At 43.8% G+C, this 27440-nt stretch overlaps 2 protein-coding genes across 6 annotated transcripts in view; both read right to left on the reverse strand.

Moving 5' to 3' along the window:
* The window catches only part of TIAM2 (TIAM Rac1 associated GEF 2), a 1035624-nt gene that overhangs the window by 278376 nt on the left and 729808 nt on the right, over positions 1–27440 (reverse strand). The window lies entirely within an intron of this gene.
* Positions 3615–5246, reverse strand: LOC137571068 (posterior protein-like). Its single transcript, XM_068279754.1, has one exon. The coding sequence runs from the start codon at positions 5244–5246 to the stop codon at positions 3615–3617; it is 1632 nt and encodes a 543-aa protein (XP_068135855.1).

Below are 27440 nucleotides of genomic sequence, written 5' to 3' on the forward strand. Positions count from 1 at the left end.
CCCAAACGCTTAACCTTGACCACTTGATCACTTAAGGCTATGGTGATCTCAAAGGGACCTGTCCAGTTTGCATCCCATGAGGATTTGGGTACAAAATTTTTCACCATCACCTTATCCCCAACTTTTAATGCAATCGGTGGTCTGTTAGGGTGTTCCCTTTGCTTTGGAGCCATATTACTGGCCGCAAAGTGCAGATACTTTTGCACTTGCTCCTGTAATTGACTCAGGAATTTTTCCTTTTCCGCACTCTCTTTCAGGGGTGTGCTGAGCATGGGATCAGCTGGGTGGCTGAGATTCATGATTCTCCCTGTCATCAATTGATATGGGGTCAGTACTGTGCCTCTGGCTGCTGACCCTCTTATGGCCATTAAAATGGTTGGTAAATGAGTCAACCAATCTTTACCCGATTGTAGGACCAACTTTTTAAGCCTCTCTTTTAGAGTTCTGTTCATTCTTTCCACCATGCCAGAGGACTGGGGATGATATGGTACATGAAATCTCTGTTCTACCCCAAGCAGATTACAAACTCCGGTCATGATTTTCCCTGTGAAATGGGTGCCTCTATCTGACTCGATTGTTTTTGGGAATCCCCACCTGGACAGGACCTCTGTCCATAAGGCCTTGGCGGTAGCCACAGCTGAGTCTTTCCTCATAGGTAGGGCTTCTACCCATTTTGAAAACACATCCACCACCACCAACAGATATCTGTACCCTCCTGGAGCACTTTGTAACGGGCCTATAAAATCAATCTGTAGATTCTCCCAGGGGCCTTCAGCTACAGGCACTCTAGCAAGCACAGGTCTCTGGCCTTTTGGCCTGGGGTTCATCTGAGCACAAATAAGACACTCCTGAACAATTTTCAGAACTGTGTTATTCATGTCTTCCCACCAATACTTTGTCTGAATGAATTTTAAGGTGCCTTGAACACCCATGTGACCTGTCAGTCGGTGATTTTCCTTTGCGATGTCCTTTTGATGCTGGGATGGCACAACAAAACATAATCCTTCAATGGTGTTTTTAAGGAGAAGGTTATCTCGCATTACAAAATCCTGAGGAACATCTGCCGCTTTGCCTCTAACTAGATTTTTAAGATGTGTTAAGGATTCATCTTTATCCTGCTCCTCGGCTAAACAAGGGGTAGGGGTCTTAAGTACAGGCAGTAGTTCAGCTAGGTCCGTATCATTTTTCCTGCCTTCAAAATCCTCTTCTTCCCAAGCCTGTTGTCCCTCTATGTCATAGGGAGCCCACTTAACCCCTATCAAAGCTGCCTCTTTTGCTAGCTCATCTACCTTGTTGTTTCCCACTGCTAACTCATCACTGCCTTTCTGGTGTGCTTTTACCTTGATTATGGCCACTCTTTGTGGTTCAGAGCTTGCTTTGGCCCAAATGTCTTGGAACACTGCAGTATGCATTAGGGATTTACCAGAAGCATCACTGAATCCTCTAGTGTGCCATAAGGGCATGTATTCAGTCAGTGACCTGGTGACATATGCACTATCTGAGAAGATTGTAATTGGGCCTGCACTGAAATGCATAATGGCTTCTCTTACTGCCTCTAATTCTGCTCTTTGAGCTGAGAAATTCCTGGGACATTTTATCAAAATTTCCTCTCGTGTCTGTGGACACCACAGGGCGTATCCTGTGTGGAAACTTCCTCCCTCCCAGTACCGAGATCCATCTACCCAGACTCTGAGATCTTCCTTTCCTTCCACTAATCTGAAGATCTCCTGTGTTTTTGTTCGGTGGAATTCTCCACAATCATGTTGCGTACCCTCATATTGCATTAACTGAGGAAGAACGTATGTGGCATTGTGCATCACCGTGAGGTTTCTAGGCGTTAGATCAATCAGCCATCGGGCTACCCTTTGGGATGATACTCCACTAAGGGTGCGTTCTAGAAGCATCTTAATGGGAGTATGGGGTGTCTGTAGAGTCAGCGTCCCAAAGCCTACAATGTGTTCAGTTGCAAGAACAGCCCAATGCACACCCATCAAGTTCCTGACACAATCATCAAATCCCCTCTCAACTGGACTAAGCACTCGAGAAAAATATCCAACAGGTACCCATTTTATTTGCCTCTCTTGCAGCAACACAGCCGTGATTGCTACATTTGATGTGTACACTTGTATAGCAAATGGCAACTCCATGTTGGGATTACTTAATGCTGGGGCTTGCATTAAAGTGATTTTCAACAGTTTAAATCCCTGTTCCTGTTCTTCTGCCCACTCTAGCGGATCTGCTTCCCTTTTGTCACTTTTCAATAATTCATAAAGAGGTTTTGCCTTTTCTGCAAATCCTTCAATGAAGTCTCGGCAGAAACCGACCACCCCCAAGAATTGTCGCAGTGCTGTTTTTGTATTGGGCCTTGGAAGTTTCTGGATAGTTTCACATTTGTTTGGGTCAGGAGTCCTCCCCCCCTTTGAAACTACAACTCCCAAAAAGGAAACAGAATCTTTCATTAACTGGGCCTTCATTGGGTTTAGCTTTAACCCTGCTTTCTCAATTAATGTTAATAACTCCTTAAGGAGAGCATAGTGCTGCTCCCTAGTGTCTGTCTGGATAAGCACATCATCCACGTATTGAATGATACATTCTGGCTCTGAAAAAGATTTTAAAACATCAATCATGCATTTATGAAAATAGGTTGAACTGGACTTGAATCCTTGTGGCAGCCTGCAGAAAGTGTATTGCTTTCCTTGGAAACAAAATGCAAATTTGTATTGGCTATCTGGGTGAATGGGGATCGAAAAATAGCCATTTGAGACGTCGATAGACGAATACACTGCTGCAGATGATTTGAGCGCTGTCATCATATCGGGCATTTTGGCAACAACATTGGTGACAGATGGGGTACATTTGTTTAGTGCACGGAAATCTAGACAGGGTCGCCAACCATTACCCTTTTTTACTGGCCATAGGGGTGCATTATTTGTTGATTGGCATTCTCTAATCACTTCTTGTGCCAACAAATTTTCAATGGTGCACCGTACAAATGGAATTGATTCAGGGGGAATCTTGTACTGTTTCTGTGGTAAGGGATCTGGGCCTTCTACTTTGACAATCATATTTGTCACCTTGCCACACTCATTTTTGTATGTCGCCCACACTTTGTCATGCTGCCACAAGATTTCAGCTAACCTTTGATCATTCGTTTTTAACAATGCTCTGGGATCCATCGCGTCACTGGGTTTCACTGATGCCAACCCATAATTGTCAGTGATCATGCAAACATTCCCTTTGTACCTGGAACCTCTCCACAACATCCAATTACATAGATCTACCACCAAACCATGTGCTTTCATCACATCCGATCCAATGATGGTGCCCTCATGTGTAGGAGACAGGTACATACTGTGTTGTATGTCCATGTTTCCTATGTTTATGGGCACTGGCATTGATTGCAATGCAGGAACTACCTGACCTCCAAAACCTCTCAAAAAAATTGACTTGCCATTAGGGTCAGCTGTCAATGTCATATTTGTCAAACTGACAGCTGCTCCTGTATCCAGAAGTATATCAGCGCGATGGCCCCCTACCGCTCCCTGGATATGTGGTCTATTGCCCTTGTCCCTTTCAAGTTGACATACTGGGGACAAGGGTGGGGCCTGTAATCCCTATGGTTTCACATAAGGATTGGATGGGGGTGGGGTCTTGTATTCCTCTGGAATTTCAGCGATTTTACTTTTAACCCTCTCTAGCTCTTTTAGGAGTGGACCATATAGGGTAACATTGGGATCTTGGACCTTTTCCCTCTGCACCCTGTCTGGTCCAGGCCTCTTCTGATCTTTCCTGTCAGCAAAACTTCTGTTACCCCCTACTCTCCTGTTCAATTTACAGTCTCTCATGAAATGTCCTATATGCCCACATTTGTAACATTTGCCAGTGGATCTGACTCTTCCTTCACTCTTAGTTACCTCTGCAATTTTCCTTTGCATTTTACTGTCCTGATTTGTCTCCTGAATCCAGTCCTTTATTATGTTCAGAAATGTCTGGTATGAATTAGCATTTCTGAGTGCAATCTTTGTGTGATAATCCACAAAGGTACACTTGTTAGCCATCGAGTAAAGAAAACTACCGTCGTCAGGAGACATATCTGGGCAATTAAATGTGGATTTGTACAGTGACAAGTATTCACTGCAAAATAAAACAGGGTCTTCACCTTTCCTAAATCTGGCATTTTCTAGCGCATTGGTTCCTCTAGCATCTCTCCCTCCCATCACTCTCTGTAACTCTCCCATTCTGTCTGCTGCATTTCCCCAATTGGAATTAAGTTCTGCCAACAGACCAGTATGAGTCCCCACAGGAGGCAGTAATTTCTCACACAGCTGTGAAGGGAGCCATGCACGCAGTAGCGCACAGGCATCTCTGTTTCCCAAATTATATTGAGTGACTACAGCTTCCAGCTTATTGGAGAGGCTGACAGGTGAGGCTGAAGTGTCAAACTTCCCCAATATCTGGCACAGGTTTGTGCGATCCTGTATAGAGAGTGTTGTGGAGTGCACATTATGATTTTCATGACCTTGCCCTTGAGCATTTCTGTGTTGGTGATCAATCCTGTCTGGGATAGGAGTAAAGAGTGTGGAATTTTGATTTAATGAAAGCTCAGGAGGAGATTGAGATTCGTCTGCAGTACAAATCGGATGCTCCTCTCTGCCTCTTTGCTCCTCTCCCAGGGATTTGTAACCTGAGCTATTACCCTGGTTGCATGCATTGTTACCGTGTGCTTTTAACAACTGTAAACATTGTTCCTTTTGAGCCAGCTGCTCTGTAAGCATTTGAATAACACAATCTTTTTGTGACTCTTTTGCTTCCAAAGATGCAATATGTAATTCTCTGAGTCTACATCTAGATTCACAGTCCTCTAAACACTCTTGTAAATCACAATTCTCTTCACCAAGTTTGTCAACTTCCTCCTTTAATTCCTCACATTCACAAGCATTATTCTTAATATCCATGGCCAAACAACCTTGCGTAATGTTATCAAGCTCCTTCCTTAGCTGAGCTTTTTCAGTGTAAAATTGCAATTCTTTCTGTAAAGCGATCTCTTTCATCTTAATTAACATATCAATGAGATTGGCCATTCTCTGTTTTCTATTTTTTTTAGAAGATACTTTAGTTTGCAATTTTTCATTCTGCATGTCACACTGCTTTTCTAAATCACCAAACTGATGAGTCAATGCCTCATCCATACACAAATGATAAGAAGCAGAGGAATATTTCTTTAGAAAATCTGTTACAACTTCCATGTTTACAATTTCCAAGTTACTGAGATAAAACTTCAACAACACAGTACTTCACTATTGTCTCACTAACACAATTTGAGACCACTTAACACCACAATGACAACAAGTTTCAATGACAACTTACACAATTTCCGATACAAATTATACAAGTTTCAACAACACAATACACTAGTTGCAATACAAACTACACCAGTTTCAATACAACTTCTATCTGTGTCAATGACAAATTACACAATTCTCAACAATTAAATACACTAGCTTCAATACAAAACTAGACCAGTTTTAATAGAACTTCTATCTGTGCCAATGACAAATTACACGTGTAATTCTATTGTATAGCTATTTCAATTCAGACATACAAGTCTGTTCCACAGGTATCGTGCATCCAATTACAAAAATTGGTTCAATGCTCTACCTACTTCTAACTGACCGTATCCCACATACACAGACCAATTTCTGACTGATCTAAGATCCAGGCCAGAGAGGTTTCCTATTGGGCAGAAGGCTACTTCCCCTTCACATGAACACTAGAAAACTATCTAATTCACTTTCCCTCAAAAACGTCTGGTTATATTCCTATAGATCCTATGGGTACTTCAGTTAGCACAGGGTGATCAATCCTGTCTCTGCCGGCAACCACTGAATAGCTAATACAGGCTTACTAACACAATTAAGAACTAACAAACAACAACAAAAAAACAACAGCAATACAGCACTATATATGCATATTAGTCATAGATAAGAAAGTGTTCATACTTCACCAGCTTTGCGCGTCCGCTCAGCGATGGAATACTTCACAGCACTTCAGGTAACGATTCAGGCGTCTCTGTCTTCACGACCAGCACGAAACTCAGGCGATGCTCTTAGACCTGGCTTCTTTGAGGAGTCCTGGCGCCTGTAGTAACCGTCAGGTGGATTTCATCAATCTTCTAGGAAACCTGGATCGCAGCGACTGGATGTTCTTGATCCGTTTCCTGTAGCAGTCACGATATTGTGGAGTTCTATGTGGATTTGACTATTCCACACGCTATCTGGGGTGCCAAATGATATATCTGCTACTTGGTTTCCTAGTCTACTTGCGTAAATAACAGTCCTTGGTTGTAGTCAAGTTATTTATTGTTCTTCCAAATTAAAGAAAAGCATAACAAAGTAGACAGAAAAGTTACAAGTTAAGGCGCTCCTCTAGTCCTATCTACTAATTGCGTATCAATGCAGGCACTCTATATCTTAATCAAGATGGTTACTTCTTACATCAAAATGGAGGCTTGGTGGAGTCTGATGTCTCTCTATGCTCCTGCTGGTGGAATCTCTATAGCCTTATGGAAGCTTCTTCTGCGAGAGCTCCTAGCCAATCTCTCTTATGGCTTAAATAGCCAAGAAATCCATTCCTCACACACACACACCCATACGACCACCCCCAGCTCAGGTATCATTCCGCCCCCCTGTCCTTGCCAGTTATGTCTTCTTTAGACCTCTAAGTGGCGCTGTAACCTCACCCATGAGGTCCTGTGATGTTGGTTGTCCGACACCAGGGGGCACCCTGATCATACAGGTGTTTAGATCTGAAAGGTGACCCTCCCTTCATTGTCTCAGGCATACAGAAACTGTTGGGGTATTGTCCATCTGCTAACCAACTGTTCCCATGAGAACTTCCATTGTCCCCTTGGTTTTTATGGCTTTATTATCCAAGGGTCCCATTCTTTGAGATAAGATAATACCAGTTTCACTGGCCATTTAATCACTAGACCAGTTCTGATGGTTTCTGTTCCCAAGGGTAATAATAGCAGTTAACTGAACGTCTCTTTGATCTGGTTTCTGTAACACAGCAAGCATTTTGAGATGGTTTCACCATGTGTCCTATGCCAATGTTCTGGATAGAAATCATATCCAACAACTGGGAATACAGATATATACCAGATTATTGATGATCTGCAGTATCACCGATAATCAGATATATATGCTAACCTCTGGACACCTGAGTAGAGAAGTAGTGTTTGGTGCAACAGTAATACCTAGAGGACTAGGCCTCAGGACAGTAAGGAGTACTGCACAAATTCCTTCCGGAGACCTGAACTCTCCCGGAGGGAGGAGTCAGGCTGAGAGTAGGAAGGACAACCTAGAGTGACACTCAGGAGGGAGTGTCACTACCAGGACTGGGAACCGCCTCTGACAGTAAGGTCGGTTCTCGAGGTCGAACAAACCAGGTTGTAACCACACAGACAGAGTACAGATTCAGAAGGCAGATGCGGGATCTAATAAACGAGCAGGGTACGGCAACAGGGTATCAGAAATATCGAGGTACAGAATCAGGAGGCAGATGCAGAGTCTTAGGGCGAGCCGGGGTTCGGCAACAGAGTATCAGACTAGCAAAGTACAGGATCAGAATACAGAAGAATAGTCAGGCAAGCAGAAGGTCATAACAAATAATACAGTATAATTTCCTAACGCTAAGGTGTGAGATCCGTGGCCGTCAACACCTTTGGAAACTATGCTAGAACACAGATACAGACAGGTCTGAGTGCTACCACGAAGTGTACGCAACGCCAGACAACCAGCAACTGAACAGCCAGCAGTATATATACACAGATACTCTCCAGCACCTCCCTAAGTGCTGGACCAATGAGAAAGAGCAGAGTTGTCAGCTGACCGACCAGGTCAACTGACCTTTTTCTGGCTGCCATATAAGCTCTGCCTCTCCGCGCGCACCCGCGTCATTCCGAACCTAGAGGGACTATGAGTCCCAGCTACACCAACACCGTCTTGCAACGCTCCTGCTGCCCCATGCGCGGGGTTGGTCACACCGCTGGCAGCACTGGCGGCGGCCTCCCCGCGCTGGGACAAAGTATCGGTAGCAGGGTCGTGCGCGCTAACCGCCGCGTCAGACGCGGCAGTTTCTCTGCGTTCCGCCATGCCCTTCCCGGAAACAGCCACCTCACGCTGTACAGAGGCGGCTGTCTTTCCGCGTTTCCTCACATAGATGTAGTTTTACTATTTGGCCACAAGATGGCCACCTTCGTTTTTGTTTTCTCTCCTTGTACTTCTCACTAAACGGAAGTATAAGGGGGATGCGGAAATCTTTCCGGGCAGAAGAAGTGAAGCCTCACGGGTGAGCGCTTTGGTTTTTCTGCGGGGGACAGGGATCGGTGATCGGGAACCATGTTCCCTTTCACTGATCCCAAGGCTATCGGGGGACACCACGGGGGCACGGGGGCGCGCCCGCGATCAGCAGCGCCGCAGGTCAGCAGCCGCCCAGACGTGAGCTTCACGTCTTGGCGGCTGAAATGGTTAATTGCATTCACCCAGTGACCAACTGTGGCAAGTTTGAGAACCCTGCCATCAACAGTCTAAGAATGGCTGCAGTTTACATTTTCCCATTTAAAATAAATCTCTGAAATCTGATTGGCTGTTTTTAGCTCCGCCCACGTGTGCAGGGGGGACGCGAGACCCCCAGAACATATCATCCCAGGTAGTAAGGGATCTGTGTACCAAGTTTCGTTCAAATCGGTCAAGGCGTTTTCGCGTGATCGCGGCACATACATAAACACACACACACATACACACACACACACACACACACACACACACACACACACACACACACACACACACGATTTTATATATATATAGATTTATCTAGCTGTGACCTCTTGTGCAGCACTTTACAAAGTACGTAGCCATGTCACTAACTGTCCTCAGAGGAGCTCACAATCTAATATAATCCTTACCACCGTTCCATATTGACATGTAAGTATCATGCAGTTGGCTCCACCCACATGCAATGGCCACGCCCACTTTTCATGCCGCAGGTTAGGGCCACCACTTACAGACTTCTTGGGGTCACAAAAAAACCTTAGCTGCACCACTGTGAATAGCCAAGGTGACACGTGCACTCATTGCTGAGGCCTTTCATAGCTTATTTGAGGACTTATATTCCACTAAAATCACAGAAATCCATATCCAGACTCATAATTTCCTCTGTGGACTAAATTTACGTTTCCTGTCTAAAGAGGCAGTAGAGGCACTTGATGCCCCCATATCTAGGGATGAGGTTGAGACTGCTAAGATTACTTTTAAAAAAGGGACCCAATGGCAAGGACCCAATGGCATTTCTATAGAATGGTATGTTAATAACAAAAGTTGGCTGGCACAACGACTTCAAACACTTGATGTGAACATCTTCCAATCTCAGGTTATTCCCAAATCTACGAGTGAGGCCCTTATAGTCCTTATACTTGAACCCAATAAATCCCCTGACTTCTGTGAATTGTATCGTTCCATATTGTTAATGACTGTAGATTTAAAAACTTTAACGAAAATTCTGGCACTTAGGCTACAGCAATAAATATGTCAAATTATACATCCGGATCAAATCGGTTTTATTCCTGGCCGAGCTGCACAACTCAGCATACAACGCCTTTTTTCTAACATACAATATCCACATACGAATTCGGGCACTAGGATAATTCCATCTTTGGATGCTAAAAAAGCATTTGATTCTATTGAGTGGCCATATCTTACAGCAGTCCTCAGGAGATTTGGCTTAGGGGAAGGAATTATCATATGGTTAGGGCAGCACGGTGGCGTAGTGGTTAGCTCTCTCGCCTTGCAGCGCTGGGTCCCTGGTTCGAATCCCAGCCAGGGCACTATCTGCAAAGAGTTTGTATGTTCTCTCCATGTCTGCGTGGGTTTCCTCCGGGCACTCCGGTTTCCTCCCACATTCCAAAAACATACGGATAAGTTAATTGGCTACCCCTAAAATTGGCCCTAGACTACAGTACTTACACTACATAATATAGACATATGGCAATGGTAGGGATTCGATTGTGAGCTCCTTTGAGGGACAGTTAGTGACAAGATATATACTATATATACACTGTACAGCGCTGCGTAATATGTCGGCGCTATATAAATACTAAATAATAATAATAATAATAATATGTTTCCAAATATTTTATAGTGAACCGATAGCGCAGATACGGGTCATCAGCCATATTTAGAGTGGGTAGAGGCACTAGGCAGGGGTGCCCCCTCTCCCCTTTTTATTTGCCATTTCAATTGAGCCTCTGGCACAAGCTATTAGGGAACTGAACTGCTAACGGGACTTTGCATAAACAGGATGGAAGAACGTATATCCTTGTATGCAGATGACATGCTTATTTATTTAGCGGATCTGGGCCCTTCCCTTACTGCTGTGTTACATATCTATGAAGAGTTTAGAGAAAGTTCTGATTTCACTATTAACTGTTCTAAGCCTATCCGGTTCCTACCAGACAATTTTGACAATTTCATTATTTGCTCACCATCTAGGCTTATGGCTGTTGACAAGTTTACGTATCTGGGAGTGAAGGTGTAAAGGCAAAATGATCTGTTCCTGGAACATAATCTCAACCCAGCATTAAATCATATAGAAGCAGGGGCGTAACTAGAAATCACTGGGCCCCCCTGCGAATATTTGGATGGGCCCCTCCCCCATAGGTGCCAAATAATCGTAATGGGGCAGCGTTTCACTGTAAATTAATTGTAAAGTGGGCAGCATTTTACCAGACAATAGTAATGTGGGCCAGAAAATCGTAATGTGGGCAGAGTTCACCAGAAAAATCGTAATGTGGGCCTTTAGAAAATAATAATGTGGGCAGAGTTCACCAGAAAATCGTAATGTGGGCACCAGTCACCAGAAAATTGTACCGTGAGCAGCAGTCACCAGAAAATTGTAACGTGGACAGCATTCACCAGACAATCGTAATGTGGGCATCGTTCACCAGAATATCGTAATGTGGGACAGAAAATCGTAATGTGGGCAGAGTTCACCAGAAAATCGTAATGTGGGCAGCGTTCACCAGAAAATTGTAACATGGACAGCATTCACCAGACAATCGTAACGTGGGCAGTGTTCACCAGGAAATCGTAATGTGGGCCAGAAAATCGTAATGTGGGCAGCGTTCACCAGAAAATCGTAACGTGGACAGCATTCACCAGACAATCGTAACGTGGGCAGTGTTCACCATTAAATCGTAATGTGGGCCAGAAAATCGTAATGTGGGCAGAGTTCACCAGAAAATCGCAATGTGGGCAGCAGTCACCAGAAAATCGCCATGTGGGCAGCAGTCACCAGAAAATCGCAATGTGGGCAGCAGTCACCAGAAAATCCTAATGTGGGCAGCAGTCAGTCACCAGAATATCATAATGTGGGCAGCACACACCAGAAAATCCTAATGTGGGCAGCAGTCACCAGAAAATCCTTATGTGGGCAGCAGTCACCAGAAAATCGCAATGTGGGCAGCAGTCACCAGAAAATTGCAATGTGGGCAGCAGTCACCAGAAAATCGCAATGTGGGCAGCAGTCACCAGAAAATCCTAATGTGGGCAGCAGACACCAGAAAATCGCAATGTGGGCAGCAGACACCTGAAAATCGCAATGTGGGCAGCAGACACCTGAAAATCGTAATGTGGGCAGCAGACACCTGAAAATCGCAATGTGGGCAGCAGACACCTGAAAATCGTAATGTGGGCAGCAGACACCTGAAAATCGTAATGTGGGCAGCAGACACCTGAAAATCGTAATGTGGGCAGCAGACACCTGAAAATCGCAATGTGGGCAGCAGTGACCAGAAAATCGCAATGTGGGCAGCAGTCACCAGAAAATCGTAATGTGGGCAGCAGACACCTGAAAATCGCAATGTGGGCAGCAGACACCAGAAAATCGTAATGTGGGCAGCAGTGACCAGAAAATCATAATGTGGGCAGCAGACACCTGAAAATCGTAATGTGGGCAGCAGACACCAGAAAATCGCAATGTGGGCAGCAGACACCAGAAAATCGCAATGTGGGCAGCAGTGACCAGAAAATCGTAATGTGGGCAGCAGACACCAGAAAATCCTAATGTGGGCAGCAGTGACCAGAAAATCCTAATGTGGGCAATAGTCACCAGAAAATCGCAATGTGGGCAGCAGTGACCAGAAAATCGTAATGTGGGCAGCAGACACCTGAAAATCACAATGTAGGCAGCAGACACCAGAAAATCATAATGTGTGCAGCAGACACCTGAAAATCACAATGTAGGCAGCAGACACTAGAAAAAAAAATGCACCTGTGAAAAAAAAAACAATTCACTTACCTGACAGAAGTCTTCTCCTCTCCCGGCATCTGGCTCGCAGCTCCCCGAGTCCTCCTGCAGCACATCTCCCGCGCTGACAGGCAGAGTGCAGGGCTACGGCAAGATGGCTGCCGAAGCCCTGTACTAGAGGTATAGAAGAGAGATTCAAAGTGTGGAACTCCCCCCAAACATGTACGGAGTGGTCACAGCTGTTAAGATAGTTTTGGCCACAAACATGCTGGACCTGCTACAAAATGTTCCCTATCTGGGTAACTATGTCACTCTTTAAAAAAATTGACTCGCTGATCTCTAGCTTTATCTGGTTTGATTCCAAACCCAAATTAGTAACTGATTACGTCTGTCAGTAAGCGGGGGGTGGAGGTTGGAGGGGGATGGGTCAGCACTTTCAGAGCTGATACCTGTTTATGTACAGAGGCAGATATGGCCACGCCTTATGAAGCCCATTGTGGTGCTATCTACAGGCCTGGTCTACCCATAGATACCGTTGGACTGATGCTTGTTGATCACACAGTCAAGGTGTATAATAGAGCTCTTAAACTCGCTAACGGCTTGCAGGATCAGTGGTCGCCTATTATGCCACTCTGGTTTAATAAACATTTACCTGGGCTACTTCCCTTGTCACCTGAAAATTTTTGGCGCGAGTATGATGTCAAGTATCTACACCAATTATTCTATTGGGGAGCTTTAAAGATTTTTTAGGGTTACAGAGAGAATTTGGAATTCCACGTGTAGATACTTCCAACTTCGATGTGCTATAAATAAACAACAATATAGCCCCAACTAATTTAGAACTTCATTTACTTAATAAAGACACTAAAAAACAGATTATAAGATACCCAGGGCCGGCCCTAGACTTTTTGCCGCCTGAGGAAAAAATGATTGCTGCCGCCGCCCCCGGGGAGGACTCACCTCTTCCTCGCTCGATCCAGCGTGCGCTTCACTGACGTCCCTTCCTGCAGCGCCGTCCACTTACAATACAGTGGGCGGCGTTGCAGGAAGTGACGTCAGTGGAGCGCACGCTGGATCGAGGAAGAGGTGAGTCCTCCCTGCCCACTGCCTCTTACGAGTTGCGCTTCTTATCTATTTAAGGCTGGAGGGGAGCGGAGGACGGGGGACCCAGGCGAGGGAGGGGGGGTCCGACCCCCCTCCCCGCCGCTAGGCCCAATACCCCCGTCCTGCCCGCTACCCCTCCAGCTGGGCGGCCGGCTCCCCGCACCCACTGATGGGCGGAGGCCGCCCCTAGAAATTTGCCGCCTGAGGCAAAAGTTTCACCCCGCCTCATGAGCGGGCCGGCCCTGAAGATACCATAGCTTTCTATGGTCAATGGCCTATTTGTAATAAGCTTTTTTTGCTCACTTTTCTCCTAGGTGATATTTTCACAACTTGTCAATTAAGTGCATTTTAAACATCAAGCAAGCAACAAAACACTTAAAATAATTTCAATAGTACTTTATCACTACTTTTTGGTGCTTTTTCAATTGCTAAGTGCTGAAATATTAATTTTAAAAGAAAATGAAAAAGTATCTCCTAGGAGAAAACTCAGGTGAAAAAAGGAATTGCATATGGTCCCATATGTGCTAAATGGAGTGTTGATGGAATATCTCTGGCAGATGAGGAGTGTGAAGACTCAACAGAAACATACTGTACCATAACTGTATCATTGCGTCTAGGGATAAAATAACACAGATTAAGTGGCTGCATCAGACCTATTTAGCACAGACGAAACTGGATAAGGTTAGTCCTTTGCAGAAGGGTTTAATATTCAGAAAAGTGGGCGGAGCCTACAAAAGACAATCAAAATTCACCTATTGATTTTCAAGGGGAATATTTAATTGATGCCATTCTTGCACTGTTAATGGCACAAGCCTGAAACCTGGTACAGTTGGTCATTGGGTGACTGGGGTTCAAATTCAGAAAAGGGGGTGGAGCCACAAACAGCCAATTAAATTTGTTTCATTTCGATGCAAATTATTGATGCCAAAGACCACAAAGCTCACAAACTTGGTCATTGAGTAATTTAGGTTAGGGTAAGAAAAAGTGCGCGCAGCCAACACCAGCCAAACACATACCCAGGCAACGAAAAGTGGGTGGAGTCTGCAAAAGCCAATCAAAATTCACCTATTGATTTTCAAGGGGAATATTTAATTGCTGCCATTCTTGCACTGTTAATGGCACATACCTCAAACCTGGTACAGTTTGCAAATGGGTGACTGGGGTTCAAATTCAGAAAAGGGGGAGGAGCCACAGCCAATCAGATGTGTTTCATTTCAATGCAAATTATTGATGCCAAAGACCGCAAAGCTCACAAACTAGGTCATTAAGTAATTGTGGGTTAGGGTTAGAAAAAAGTTGGCACATCCAACGCCAGCCAAATACATACCCGGGCAACACCGGGCCATCAGCTAGTAATTAAATATATAAATAAAAAAAATATCTATCTATCTATCTATCTATCTATCTATCTATCTATCTATCTATCTATCTCTCCAATCCATGTAATAAGCTGTGTGTATATATGTATGTTTTTATGGGTAATTAATTTATATAGATATACAGTTACATATATATGTATATAACTATCTGTGTCTTATATATCCAAATTATATAATACATGTATAATGAATATGCTTCTCCTTGTTACTAGTGGTCACAGACAGTCACGTGGGAGAACGGGGTTCAAATCCCCAACGGGAAATACCAGCACGGTGACATATTTCACAGTTTCTGACTTGGAAGTGTAAGAAGCAAAGGATGAAGTTGCAGGAAGAGGGGTACGGCACCTAAAGGCAGCACTTCGCAGGCGTTTAGTAGAAGAAAAGTGGGCTGTGGTAGATCTTGTGCGTTGTAATGCACACACTTGTTCATAGACGATAGTTTGTTATCTAGACGTATAATGGATAGGCTTGGCCTCATTTTAATAATGTTTAGTATCCCCGCCTGTCATGTGGCCGGAGACCAGGTTCAATTTCCTGGCCGTGTTACTTTCACGCAGCGGTAGTGGTCAATGACAGTGATAGCGGAGCATCGTCTGCGTTATCTAGAGGTTCCTCCCTACTCATCTGCCTTTTTATTTTTTCCACTAGCGGAGGAACTTCCTCAGATATGCAAGGTTCAGGTTGCCTCCAAGAAGCAGAAGATGTAGGTGCTGGAAGAGGGGTATAGCACTTAAAGGCAGCACTTCGCAGATGTTTAGAAAGAGAAAAGGTGGCTACGGTAGATGTCGTGCTTTTTAATGCACAGCAGCACACGCTTGTTCATTGAGGATACATACTGTATATTCTGGCATATAAGACTTTTTAACCCAGGAAAATCTTCTCTAAAGTCGGAGGTCATCTTATATGCTGGGTGTCGTCTTATAGGGCTGGTGCTGAAATGTTTGTGGCAGACTGGAGAATCTGTGGCTGCCGCATACGGTTGGGGGAGCTCAAAAATGTCCATGGCTGCATCCCCACCGTATGCGGTGATAGTATGAACACAGCAAGGGCAAAGCTGTACAAGTATGGTAGAAGAAAATCCACTCACCATGATTCCTGAAAAGAAGTGACTTAATGCAGTCCTGATGGCGAGGTGAGGGGGCACATCACTAGGAAGGTGTAAGTGAAGGGTGGAGCAAGCTGCAGGTGTCCGGGACACCCGGAGTATAGAAAAAAAGAGAGCTGCGCCATGCCCAGAAAAACACAACTCTTTCGCCCATCTGGCCTGCCCTTGTATCCTATTACCGTGCCTCCTTCTCTGACTCTCAGATCTCACTCCTGAGGACTGCAGTGAAGCAGCGCATGATCTGGGATCAGGGATGCAGAGAGGGAGGTGGTGGTATGTGTGGGCGGGCCAAATGGGTGAAAGAGGCATGTTTGCGCTACCGCTCTGATAGTCTTGAAGAGAGGGATAGCTGACCAATCCAAGCAAGCTTTGTATACAACAACAAGCCATTCGCCGGTAAGGTACATCGCTTGCTGTAATTGGCTGGTTGTACCACATGCAGTACATCACCAGTATCTGTACCTGTTTATACAGTATAGCACCAGTACATACAGTACAGACTGTATACAATTGTCCAAGAGTGAAGAGGGGTAGTCTTATAGGGCGAGTATATCCTTAAATGTATATTTTAACTGGAAAAGTTGAAAAGTTGGGGGTCGTCTTTTATGCCCAGTCGTCTTATACTCCGGAATATACGATATAAAGATACATTTATATTTCAACACACACACACACACACACACACACACACACACACACACACACACACACACACACACACACACACACACACACACACACACACACACACACACATATATACACACACAGTATGTATGTGTGTGTGTGTGTATGTATGTGTACGTATTTATGGGTTATTATTTTATATAAATACACATGCATGTATAAACATATTTAAAAACATTTTTTATATATATCTCAAAATTATATAATACACATAAAAATCAGTGATGATGATGAATGGACAGAGTGTGGTTCAAGTGCTAGGCCTGGCCTAATGAGTGCTGTGATATTATACATATATACATATATATAAAAGAAAAAAAAACATATCAATAATATTATTATTTTTGGATGATGGATGGTGTGTGAGTATATATAGAGTGCTTCCCATAATTATTCATACCCCTGACAAATGTTGACTTAGAGTTACTTTTATTCAACCAGCAAGTAGTTTTTTGATGGTAAATGATATAGGTATCTCCCAAAAGATAATAAGACGATGCACAAGAGGCATTATTATGGAAAAACAAACAAACAAACTTTTCTCAGCTTTTATTTACATTTGAGCGAAAAGTGTCCAGTCCAAAATTATTCATACCCTTCACAAACTGTCACAGTCTCTGAGAAAATTCAAAGTTCTATAATATTCAAAATAGTCCAAACTGTTCTAAAGCACCCTAATTACACTAATTAATTGGGAACAGCTGTTTTAATCAACTCAACAGGTGAAAAACAGCAGCTTTCTGCAGTTGGTTTGTGGGCAGTCATGGCTAAGACAAAGTAGCTCAGTGAAGACCTGTGGCTGCACATTGTGGCTGCTCACAAGTCAGGACAGAGCTACAAGGCCATTTCTAAATGTTTTCACGTTCCAGTGGCTACAGTGCACAGTATTATTAAATAATACAAGATGCTCCGCACTGTGGAAAATCTCAGAGGACATGGTCGGAAGCCAAAAGTGACACCTGTGTTAGCCAGAAGGATAGTTAGAGAGGTGAAAAAGAATTCAAGGATCACCACCAAGGCCATCATGGTCTATCTAGGCTCTGCTGGTGGCAATGTCTCAAGACAGACAATCCAACAGACACTGCACATTGCATGGGTTCCACGGACGCAAACCAAGGAGGACGCCATTTCTCCAGATAAGGCAAACAAACGCTTGCTTGGCCTTTGCAAATGCTCATCTGGACAAAGAAAAATACTTCTGGTCTGCTGTGTTATGGTCAGATGAAACAAAAATTGCACTGTTTGGTCACAATGTTGTTTCCTTCATTTGACGTAAAAAAGGAGAAGCCTTCAATCCAAAGAACACTATCCCCACTGTCAAACATGGTGGTGGGGACCTAATGCTTTGGGGGTGTTTTTCAGCCAATGGACCAGGGAAACTAATCCCAGTAAATGGCACCATGAAAAAGAGCAATATATGAGGATTCTCAATGACCTTAGCCTAGGGCACCAGTGGACATTTTAGCATGACAATGACCCAAAACACACAGCAAAAGGGGTGAAGAAATGTTTAGCAGACAACAACAATAACATTTTGGAGTGGCCCAGCTAGAGTCCTGACCTGAATCCAATTGAGAATCTGTGGAGGGTGCTAAAGATTAGGGTGATGGCAAGAAGACCCTCCAACCTGAAAGATTTGGAGCACATTGCTAAAGATGATTTGGCAAATATACCTATGGAGACATGCAAAAAGCTGGTCTGCAATTATAGGAAGCGTTTGATTGCCGTAATAGCTAATACAAGTTTTCTATTGATTATTGAGAAGGGTATGAATAATTTTGGACTGGGCACTTTTTGCTCAAATGTAAATAAAAGCTAAAAATTTTTTTTTTTTCCTCCACAATAATGCCTATTATACATCAAGTTATTATCTTCTGGGAGCCACCTATGTCATTTCCCATCAAAAAATTACTTGCTGGTTGAATAAAAGTAACTTAAAGTCAAAATTTGCCAGGGGTATGACTAATTATGGGAAGCACTGCATGTATATACAGTGTATATGTATGTGTGTGTGTATATATATATATATATATATATATATATATATATATATATATATATATATATATATATGTCTAAACATATAATGCAAGCTACTGATGGCCCGGTGTGTTGGCTGCGCCCACTTTTTCTAACCCTAACACACAGTTAATTAATTACCCAATGACCTGGTTTGTGAGCTTTGCGGTCTTTAGCATCAATAATTTGCACTGAAATTAAACAAATCTGATTAGCTGTTTGTGGCTCCACCCCCGTTTTGACCAACTGTACAAGATTTGAGGCTTGTGCCATTAACAGTGCAAGAATGGCAGCAATTAAATATTCCCCTTGAAAATCAATAGGTGAATTTTGATTGTCTTTTGTAGGCTCCACCCACTTTTTTTTAATATTAATCCCAGTCACCCAGTGACCAACTGTGCAAAGTTTGAGAACCCTACCATTAACAGTGTAATAATGGCTGCAGTTTACATTTTAACTGTGAAATTAGTATTTGTCTCTGCCTGGTTTTTGGTTATGGGGATAAAAAGTATCCTATATGTTATTCCAGGTAATGTACTATGTGTGTGCCAAATTTCATTCAAATCCGTTCAGCCACTGTTGCGTGATCGAGTAACAAACATCCAAACTTTTGCATTTATGTTAGTGAGATTAATGAAAATGATTGATGCAACCGCCCACAAACGTTACTACAAAGGGAGGATCTTGGTCTCACAATGTTACTTGCGCTCAAGCTCACCGACTGCACCAAAGTGTCCTCCATACGGTTAGTCCTATTATATCCTCCTGCTTTTCTTCCTCCTCCTTAAACCATCTCCCCCTTCTTCCTCTTGTTTTGTGTGGCTGTAATATTGTCATTAGCAGCTGCAGGAATTGGTTGAAGGTGGAACCTGATGGTGGCACTGGTACCACATCAAAAAGCAATAATCAAACATTTTTACAGCGGCAGGTGGAATTTTCATCATCATCTTCTTCTTCTTCTCAATCTTCTTCTTCTCAATCTTCTTCTTCTCCACCATCTTATTATTATTATTAATCTTCTCCATCATCTTCTTTTTTCAATCTTCTTCTTCTGAATCTTCCTCTTCTTCTGAATCTTCCTCTTCTTCTCAATCTTCTTCTTCTCAGTCTTCCTCTTGTCAATCTTCTTCTTCGCAATCGTCAATTGTCATTTTCTTCTCAATACTCTTTTCATCAATCTTCCTCTTGATCTTCTTGTCAATCTTCTTCTTCTCCTCAATTTTCTTGTCAATCTTCTTGCTCTCAATAGTCTTCTCAATCTTCTCCTCCTCATTAATTTTCTTCTCAGACTTATTGTTAACTTACTTCTACTCAATTTTATTGTCAATCTTCTTCTCACTATTCTTCTTAATCTTCTTTACATAAATCTTCTTCTCAATCTTCTTCTTTTAAATTTCTTGTCAATTTTCTTCTTCACAATATTCTTCTCAATCTTCTTTTCATCAATCTTCTTTTTAAACTTTTTCTTCTCCTCAATCTTCTTCTAAATTTTCTTGTCAATCTTCTTGTTCTCAACAATCTTTTTAATCTTCTACTCCTCATCAAACTTTTCTCAAACTTCTTCTCAATCTTCACCTATTCAATTTTCTTGTCACTCTTCTTCTTCTCAATATTCTTCTCATCAATCTTCTTCTTCTTCTAAATTTCTTGCCAATCTTCTTCTTCACAGTTTTCTTCTCAATCTTCTTTTCATCAATCTTCTTTTTTAACTTCTTCTTCTACTCAATCTTCTTCTTCTAAATTTTCTAGTCAATCTTCTTCTCAATATTTTTCTCAATCTTCTTCTCATCAATTTTTTTCTTTTTTTTTTCTACTCAATCTTGTTCTTCTAAATCTTCTTCTGCTTTGTGACATTTAACACTGGCATAAACAGCAGAACAATTAGCCAGTAGCAGAGTAGGCCATGTAACCTGGCAGTGGTACCTCAGCATTAATGACCAGAAATTTTAACAGCAGAAGGAAGAGAAAGTTCTGTCAGCAGCGTAGGCTATGGAACCTGGCGGCGGTACCACATCAATAATTACCAGAAATTCTGATAGCAGCAGAAGGAGGAGGAGTTTCTGTCAGCAGCATAGGCCGCGGAACCTGGTGGTGGTACCACAGCAATAATTATCAGAAATTATAACAGCAGAAACAGTGAAATACAGCAGGAGGAGTAGTAGTGTGTGGCACGGTGGCAGCAGCAGTGTAGGCTGTGGCTCCTGGCAATAGGAGCACAGCTGTAAAAAAAACCACAACAATAACACCATGAGGTGACTGCACAGTTTTCATCCCAGACATCTCCAACTATTTTTGTCTGTAAACACCGATTTCTTTTTTTAAATCTTAATCTTAAAACCAAGCATTTTTTATTTTTTATTTTGGTTTTGAAATGGAAGTGAAGCTAAGTCAGTAGGATGTCCTACACAAATATACAACTTTTGGTAATGGATTGGCAAGGTAGGGTTGAGTGAGGTAGAGGCAGGGTTCCTAGTCATTTCAGGCCCATCTCTCATCAACAGATGGATGCCTTCTCTTGTCTTACCATATTGGTTACCTGCAGGAAGGAACTCAACATTAGGAACACCTACTGCATCTGCCCCCAATCCGCAGCAGAAATCACCTGGACACTTCTGCCTCTGCAGGACATGTGCTCATCAACAATGTAGCAGGTGAAAGCCCTCCTGTGCTGACACAGCCACTCTAACATTGGACTCAAAATGGGTGACTGTTAACAGTGGGGTCCCACACGGGTCTGTACTGGGTCCAGTGCTCTTTCATTTATTTATTAATGACCTAGTATATGCAGTAGAAAGCAATGTTGCTATTTTTGCAGATGATACAAAATTGTGTAGAATCGTCAACTCTCAGGAAGATAGTGACATATTGCAACAGGATCTGGATAGGATGGCTATATGGGCACATAAATGGTAGATGAAATTCAATGTTGAAAAATGTAAAGTCATGCATTTTGGTCGTACCAATGGTCTAGCACCATACAAAATAAATGGGATACCATTGGGGACATCAAACTTGGAGAAGGACTTAGGAGTACTCATCGACAACTAGTTAAATAATCGTATTCAATGCCAAGCCGCTGCAGCTAAAGCTAATAAAATTTTTGGATGCATTAAAAGGGAAATAAAAACTACAGATGCTAGCATAATATTGCCCCTTTTTAACTCTCTAGCAAGGCCACATTTGGAATATGGAATTCAGTTCTGGGCACCACATTACAGGAAAGATATTGCAGTTTTAGAGCAGGTGCAGAGATGAGCAACAAAATTGATACGTGGGACGGAAGGTCTCACTTACCAAGAAAGGTTAGATAAACTGGGTTTATTTAGTCTAGAGAAAAGACGCCTTAGAAGGGATCTAATTAACATGTATAAATACATCAGAGGGCAATATAAAAGCTTGGCGGATGAGCTTTTTGTCCCTAGGCCTTCTCAAAGGACTAGAGGACATGATCTGCGCATGGAGGAAAAACGTTTTAGCCATTTATTTAGGAAAGGGTTCTTTACAGTAAGAGTGATTAAGATGTGGAATGCATTGCCATAGGAAGTAGTGGCAAATTCTATACCTGCATTTAAAGGGGGCTTAGATGCTATCCTTGCATTGAAAGACATCCATGGCTACAATTACTAGGTAATGCCCATTGATGTTGATCCAGCAATTTTATCTGATTGCCATCTGGAGTCGGGAAGGAATTTTTTCCCTTTTGGGGCTAATTGGACCATGCCTTGTAAGGGTTTTTCGCCTTCCTCTGGATCAACAGGGATATGTAAGGGAGCAGGCCGGTGTTGTACTTTGCTCTCTGCTTGAACTCGATGGACGTATGTCTTTTTTCAACCAAAATAACTATGTAATTATGTAACATCGCCAGGGTGGAGTTCCAGTGCTTTGGCAAATTGATGGCGAGCTGCTGCAGCTCAGCCAGGGTCGCTGAGGCAATGGGGGGGTGGTGGAAATGGCAAACAATTTTCCACGCTGCTACCAACAGATCGTCCATCCCCGGGTAAGTGTGCAGGAACCTTTGCACCACTGTTCAGGACATGGGTCAGACAAGAGATGTGTGGCAAATCTTCCATGCAAATGGCAGGCCGCAGGTTTGCCCCATTGTCAGACACCACACAGCCGACTCTGATGCCTCTGCGGGTCAGCCAACTCTACTCCCGGAGGACGGAAAGGACGTTTCTGTCCGTCAGCCTCTCTTTGCCCAATGTGGTCACCAATTCCAGCAGTGCTTAGCAGTGGCAGTGCTTCATGCTGCTACTGAGGCAGGCGTGCTTGCAGGGTGTGCCCACACCCGTGGAGGGAAAGGGATCAGATGAGACTGCTGCACCTCCCCTGACCCCGCGGGGTGGCACCACCAACTGAGCTACTGCTGCTGTGCCTGTTGCTTCTGCTGTTGAGGCCTCACCCCCTTCCACTAAGGTGACCCAGTAGGAAGTGAAGGACAGGTAGCGGCCCAATCCATACCGGATGCTCCAAGAGTCCTTGGTCACATAGACCCGCTTGGACATGGAGTGATTGAGCCCACAGGTCACGTTGTGGACCACAAACTCATGGAGTGCTGGGATCGCCGTCTGGGAGAAATAGTGGCGGCTGGGCATACGCCACTTTGGGACCCCTTACTGCAGGTGCACACACGTCACTCCCCTCCTGCACATGGGAGTATGGCAGGAGATGGGAGCACACGACCCAGGCAAGCATCCTGTTCAGCATTTGATGCTCCTGTGCTGGGGGGCAGAGCCTTGGCTGCACCTGAAAACATGTCACTCATCAGGGTCTGCCACTGCCCTGCATGGGAATCTGTGGAGGGAGCTGAGGAAGGCACTGAGGAGGCAATTAAAGACTGGCTGCCCTTACAATAATACATTTTTGGGGGAGCTCTGGAGGGAGCAGTGCATTTCTGCACTCCTGCTGCTGCTGGACAAGCAGGAGGGTGGGATGCTGCTGCTGCTGAAGGCTGCAAACCGGTTCTTCTGCTCTGAGTCTGAGAACCAACCTCCTTTAGCTTCTTGATCTCTTCAAATGTACTTCTTTGGTAGCTCTGCAAGTGGGTCTGGAGGCCTCCAGTACCAAACTTGGCAGGATTACGACCTCTGCTGAGGGGGGCTTTGCATAAATTGCAAACTGCAAACCTCTCATCAAGGGTGGAATACGTTTCAGATAGGTGAAGTGAACACCCCCTTATGGCTTGAAGGGGGTGCGGGTCTCCTTCTGGTTGGGGGTTTGGTAGCTGAAGCAGTGGGCTGTGGCAGCTGGCCTCCAAGCCCACTGCTGTCCTTGACCCTGGCCACCATGCTGCGCTGCCCCACCCTCTCACGCCTTCACTCGTTTGCCAGTGCCTCCTACTCTGAGCTGCCTTCGGAGAAATCAGGCACAACAGGAGGGAACTGACAATCATCATCATCATCATTACCACACAGCAGGTCCTCTGACACCCCCCCCCCCACCACCACCACCACCACATCCTCTGCCTCAACATCCCCTACCTCAGGCCCCCTCCTCAAGCTCAAAATACAGTAGTGATTGGTCAATCACAACATCCTCCTCTTGCAGTTAAACATCCTGCAAATCCTGCTAATCAGGCCCCAGCATCTCCTCAACAATGGCCATCAACAGCCTCCCGGACGCTGGGCTCAACGGCGGTGGAGTTTCATCCAGGGAGGGCTGGGCTGCTGGAAGTCACAACTAGCGGAGTTCATCTGCTGCTACTGCTGCTGCTGGGAGGTGTTGTCACAGTGGAGGTCTGTGTGGAACTAATGCCCTGCTGCTCCGCCATCAGCTTCACAACTGCCTCCATCTGCCTCTCCTGAACAGCCACACTTCGACCCCGAGTCCCAGAAATGGGTGGAAACTGCAGCTCCTATGAACCGCGCCGCTCAGCTCCTTCCTCCACTGCTGAGCACCCGCTGGCAGGCGGCAGACTAGCCACAGACCCAGCGGTGGCAGTGGCGCTGCCACTTCTGCCTCTGCCCCTGATAGACATCGGACACACAGTAAAATTTAACTTTATCAACAGTAAATTCAATCAAAAGTGTGAAATGTGTGGTGTTTTTAAACGGTAAGTATTTGGTGTTGGTGTTTTTAAACACCAACACAAAATGCGCACAGATGGCACTGCTGGAAACTGACTAAGTAACTAGTACTGTATGTAAAGTCATTTCACTAATGGTGGCCACACTATACAACTTTTCTGTTCGATTTTACCCCAATTTGATTAAAACAATCGATTTTGTAAAAATATCAAGAGAAAGACAGATAAAAATAATCTAATTTGTCTATTTTCATTGTAAATGATCGGAAAGGTTGGAAAAATCAGATCAATTATGTTAGAAATTGAGTGGTGTGTGGAAGGTTGTATGAAAGCCATTCGACCTAATTGTAAGTTTACACTACTAATCGTGCGATACTAAGAGTAGCTAGTTCACCAGGGAACATTTTTGACTATTGAGGGGGAAGAAAAGAGATATAGGTCATATATTGTCATATTACTGCCACAAACATGAATCAATTTTATTGGAATTCCACATGAAAGACCAATACAAAGTGGTGTACATGTGAGAAGTGGATCGAAAATCATACATCATTCCAAACATTTTTTACAAATAAATAACTGCAAAGTGGGGTGTGCGTAATTATTCGGCCCCTTGAGTCGATACTTTGTAGAACCACCTTTTGCTGCAATTACAGCTGCCAGTCTTTTAGGGTATGTCTCTACCAGCTTTGCACATCTAGAGACTGAAATCCTTGCCCATTCTTTTTTGCAAAACAGCTCCAGCTCAGTCAGATTAGATGGACAGCATTTGTGAACAGCAGTTTTCAGATCTTGCCACAGATTCTCGATTGGATTCAGATCTGGAATTTGACTGGGCCATTCTAACACATAGATATGTTTTAAACCATTCCATTGTTGCCCTGGCTGTATGTTTAGGGTCATTGTCCTGCTGGAAAGTAAACCTCCGCCCCAGTCTCAAGTCTTTTGCAGTCTCCAAGAGGTTTTCTTCCACGTTTGCCCTGTATTTGGCTCCATCCATCTCCCCATCAACTCTGATCAGCTTCCCTGTCCCTGCTGAAGAGATGCACCCCCTGAGCATGATGCTGCCACCACCATATTTGACAGTGGGGATGGTGTGTTCAGAGTGATGTGCAGTGTTAGTTTTCCGCCACACATTGCATTTTGCATTTTGGCCAAAAAGTTCCATTTTGGTCTCATCTGACCAGAGCACCTTCTTCCACATGGTTGCTGTGTCCCCCACATGGCTTGTGGCAAACTGCAAACGGGACTTCTTATGCTTTCTGTTAACAATGCCTTCCTTCTTGCCACTCTTCCATAACGGCCAACTTTGTACAGTGCATGACTAATAGTTGTCCTATGGACAGAGTCTCCCACCTGAACTGTAGATCTCTGCAGCTCGTCCAGAGTCACCATGGGCCTCTTGACTGCATTTCTGATCAGCGCTATCCTTGTTCGGCCTGTGAGTTTAGGTGGATGGCATTGTCTTGGTAGGTTTACAGTTGTGCCATACTCCTTCCATTTCTGAATGATCGCTTGAACAGTGCTCCGTGGGATGTTCAAGGCTTTGGAAATATTTTTGTAGCCTAAGCCTGCTTTAACTTTCTCAATAACTTTATCCCTGACCTGTCTGGTGTGTTCTTTGGACTACACGGTGTTGTTGTTCCCAATATTCTCTTAGACAACCTCTGAGGCCCTCACAGAGCAGCTGTATTTGTACTGACATTAGATTACACACAGGTGCACTCTATTTAGTCATTAGCACTCATCAGGCAATGTCTATAGGCAACTGACTGCACTCAGATCAAAGGGGGCCAAATAATTATGCACACACCACTTTGCAGTTATTTATTTGTAAAAAATGTTTGGAATCATGTATGATTTCCGTTCCGCTTCTCATGTGTACACCACTTTGTGTTGATCTTTCATGTGGAATTCCAATACAATTGATTCATGTTTGTGGCAGTAATATGACAAAATGTGGAAAACTTCAAGGGGGCCGAATACTTTTGCAACCCACTGTATATATATTACACCAATAAATGGACAAACTTACAGTTTGTTTACTTCACTATAAAGTATACAGTGAGTGAACAACAACACTAAAGTTTAACTACACTACAATAAGTCTCTGATGGCCATTGAGGACTAACGCTACTACTGAAAAATATAGATTTCTAGACTACATATACAAAAAGAGGTGTAGGGTTGTTGTTTTTATTTTATTTTTTAAATTCACCCCCCAATATCTGGTATTAATGTACTACTCTACTACTATAATCAATGCACAATCTGAAAATACAGTTAGTTCACTTCACTATTAGAGATGGTCTGAACAGTATTCTGCGAACTTCCGCTGTTCGCATTTGCTATACATCATCATTGAGCTAAACTTCGACCCCTTACCTCACAGTCAGAAGACACATGGCAGCCAATCAGCTAGCAACCCCTCCTGGATACCCCACTCCCCTATCAAAAAGCAGTTGCGGTGGCCATATTGGATTCATTCTTTGCTGGCTGCTGACTGAGTGAGAGCAGGGTCAGACATGCTGCAGATAGGTAGGGAAAGCATTAGCTAGGCCTGTGTTCTTGTTCCTCACTTGCTGTGAAAACACACCCAAACAGGCCTTTTGAGGGCTAGCACATCGGTCTCCTGTGTTTTTTTGTGTATGGCACTCCACAGCCCCCTGACACCTAGAGCTGTATGCACACTACGGCTGTTGCTACATTAAGTTGCACGCACAGTCCACTCCAGTGCATTATTATTTCACTGTATTCTGATAGCACTATTGCATTTCTATGTGTGCGACACTCCACAGCCCACTGATACCCA

Source organism: Hyperolius riggenbachi, chromosome 4 (assembly GCF_040937935.1).
Source record: "Hyperolius riggenbachi isolate aHypRig1 chromosome 4, aHypRig1.pri, whole genome shotgun sequence".
NCBI lineage: Eukaryota > Metazoa > Chordata > Amphibia > Anura > Hyperoliidae > Hyperolius > Hyperolius riggenbachi.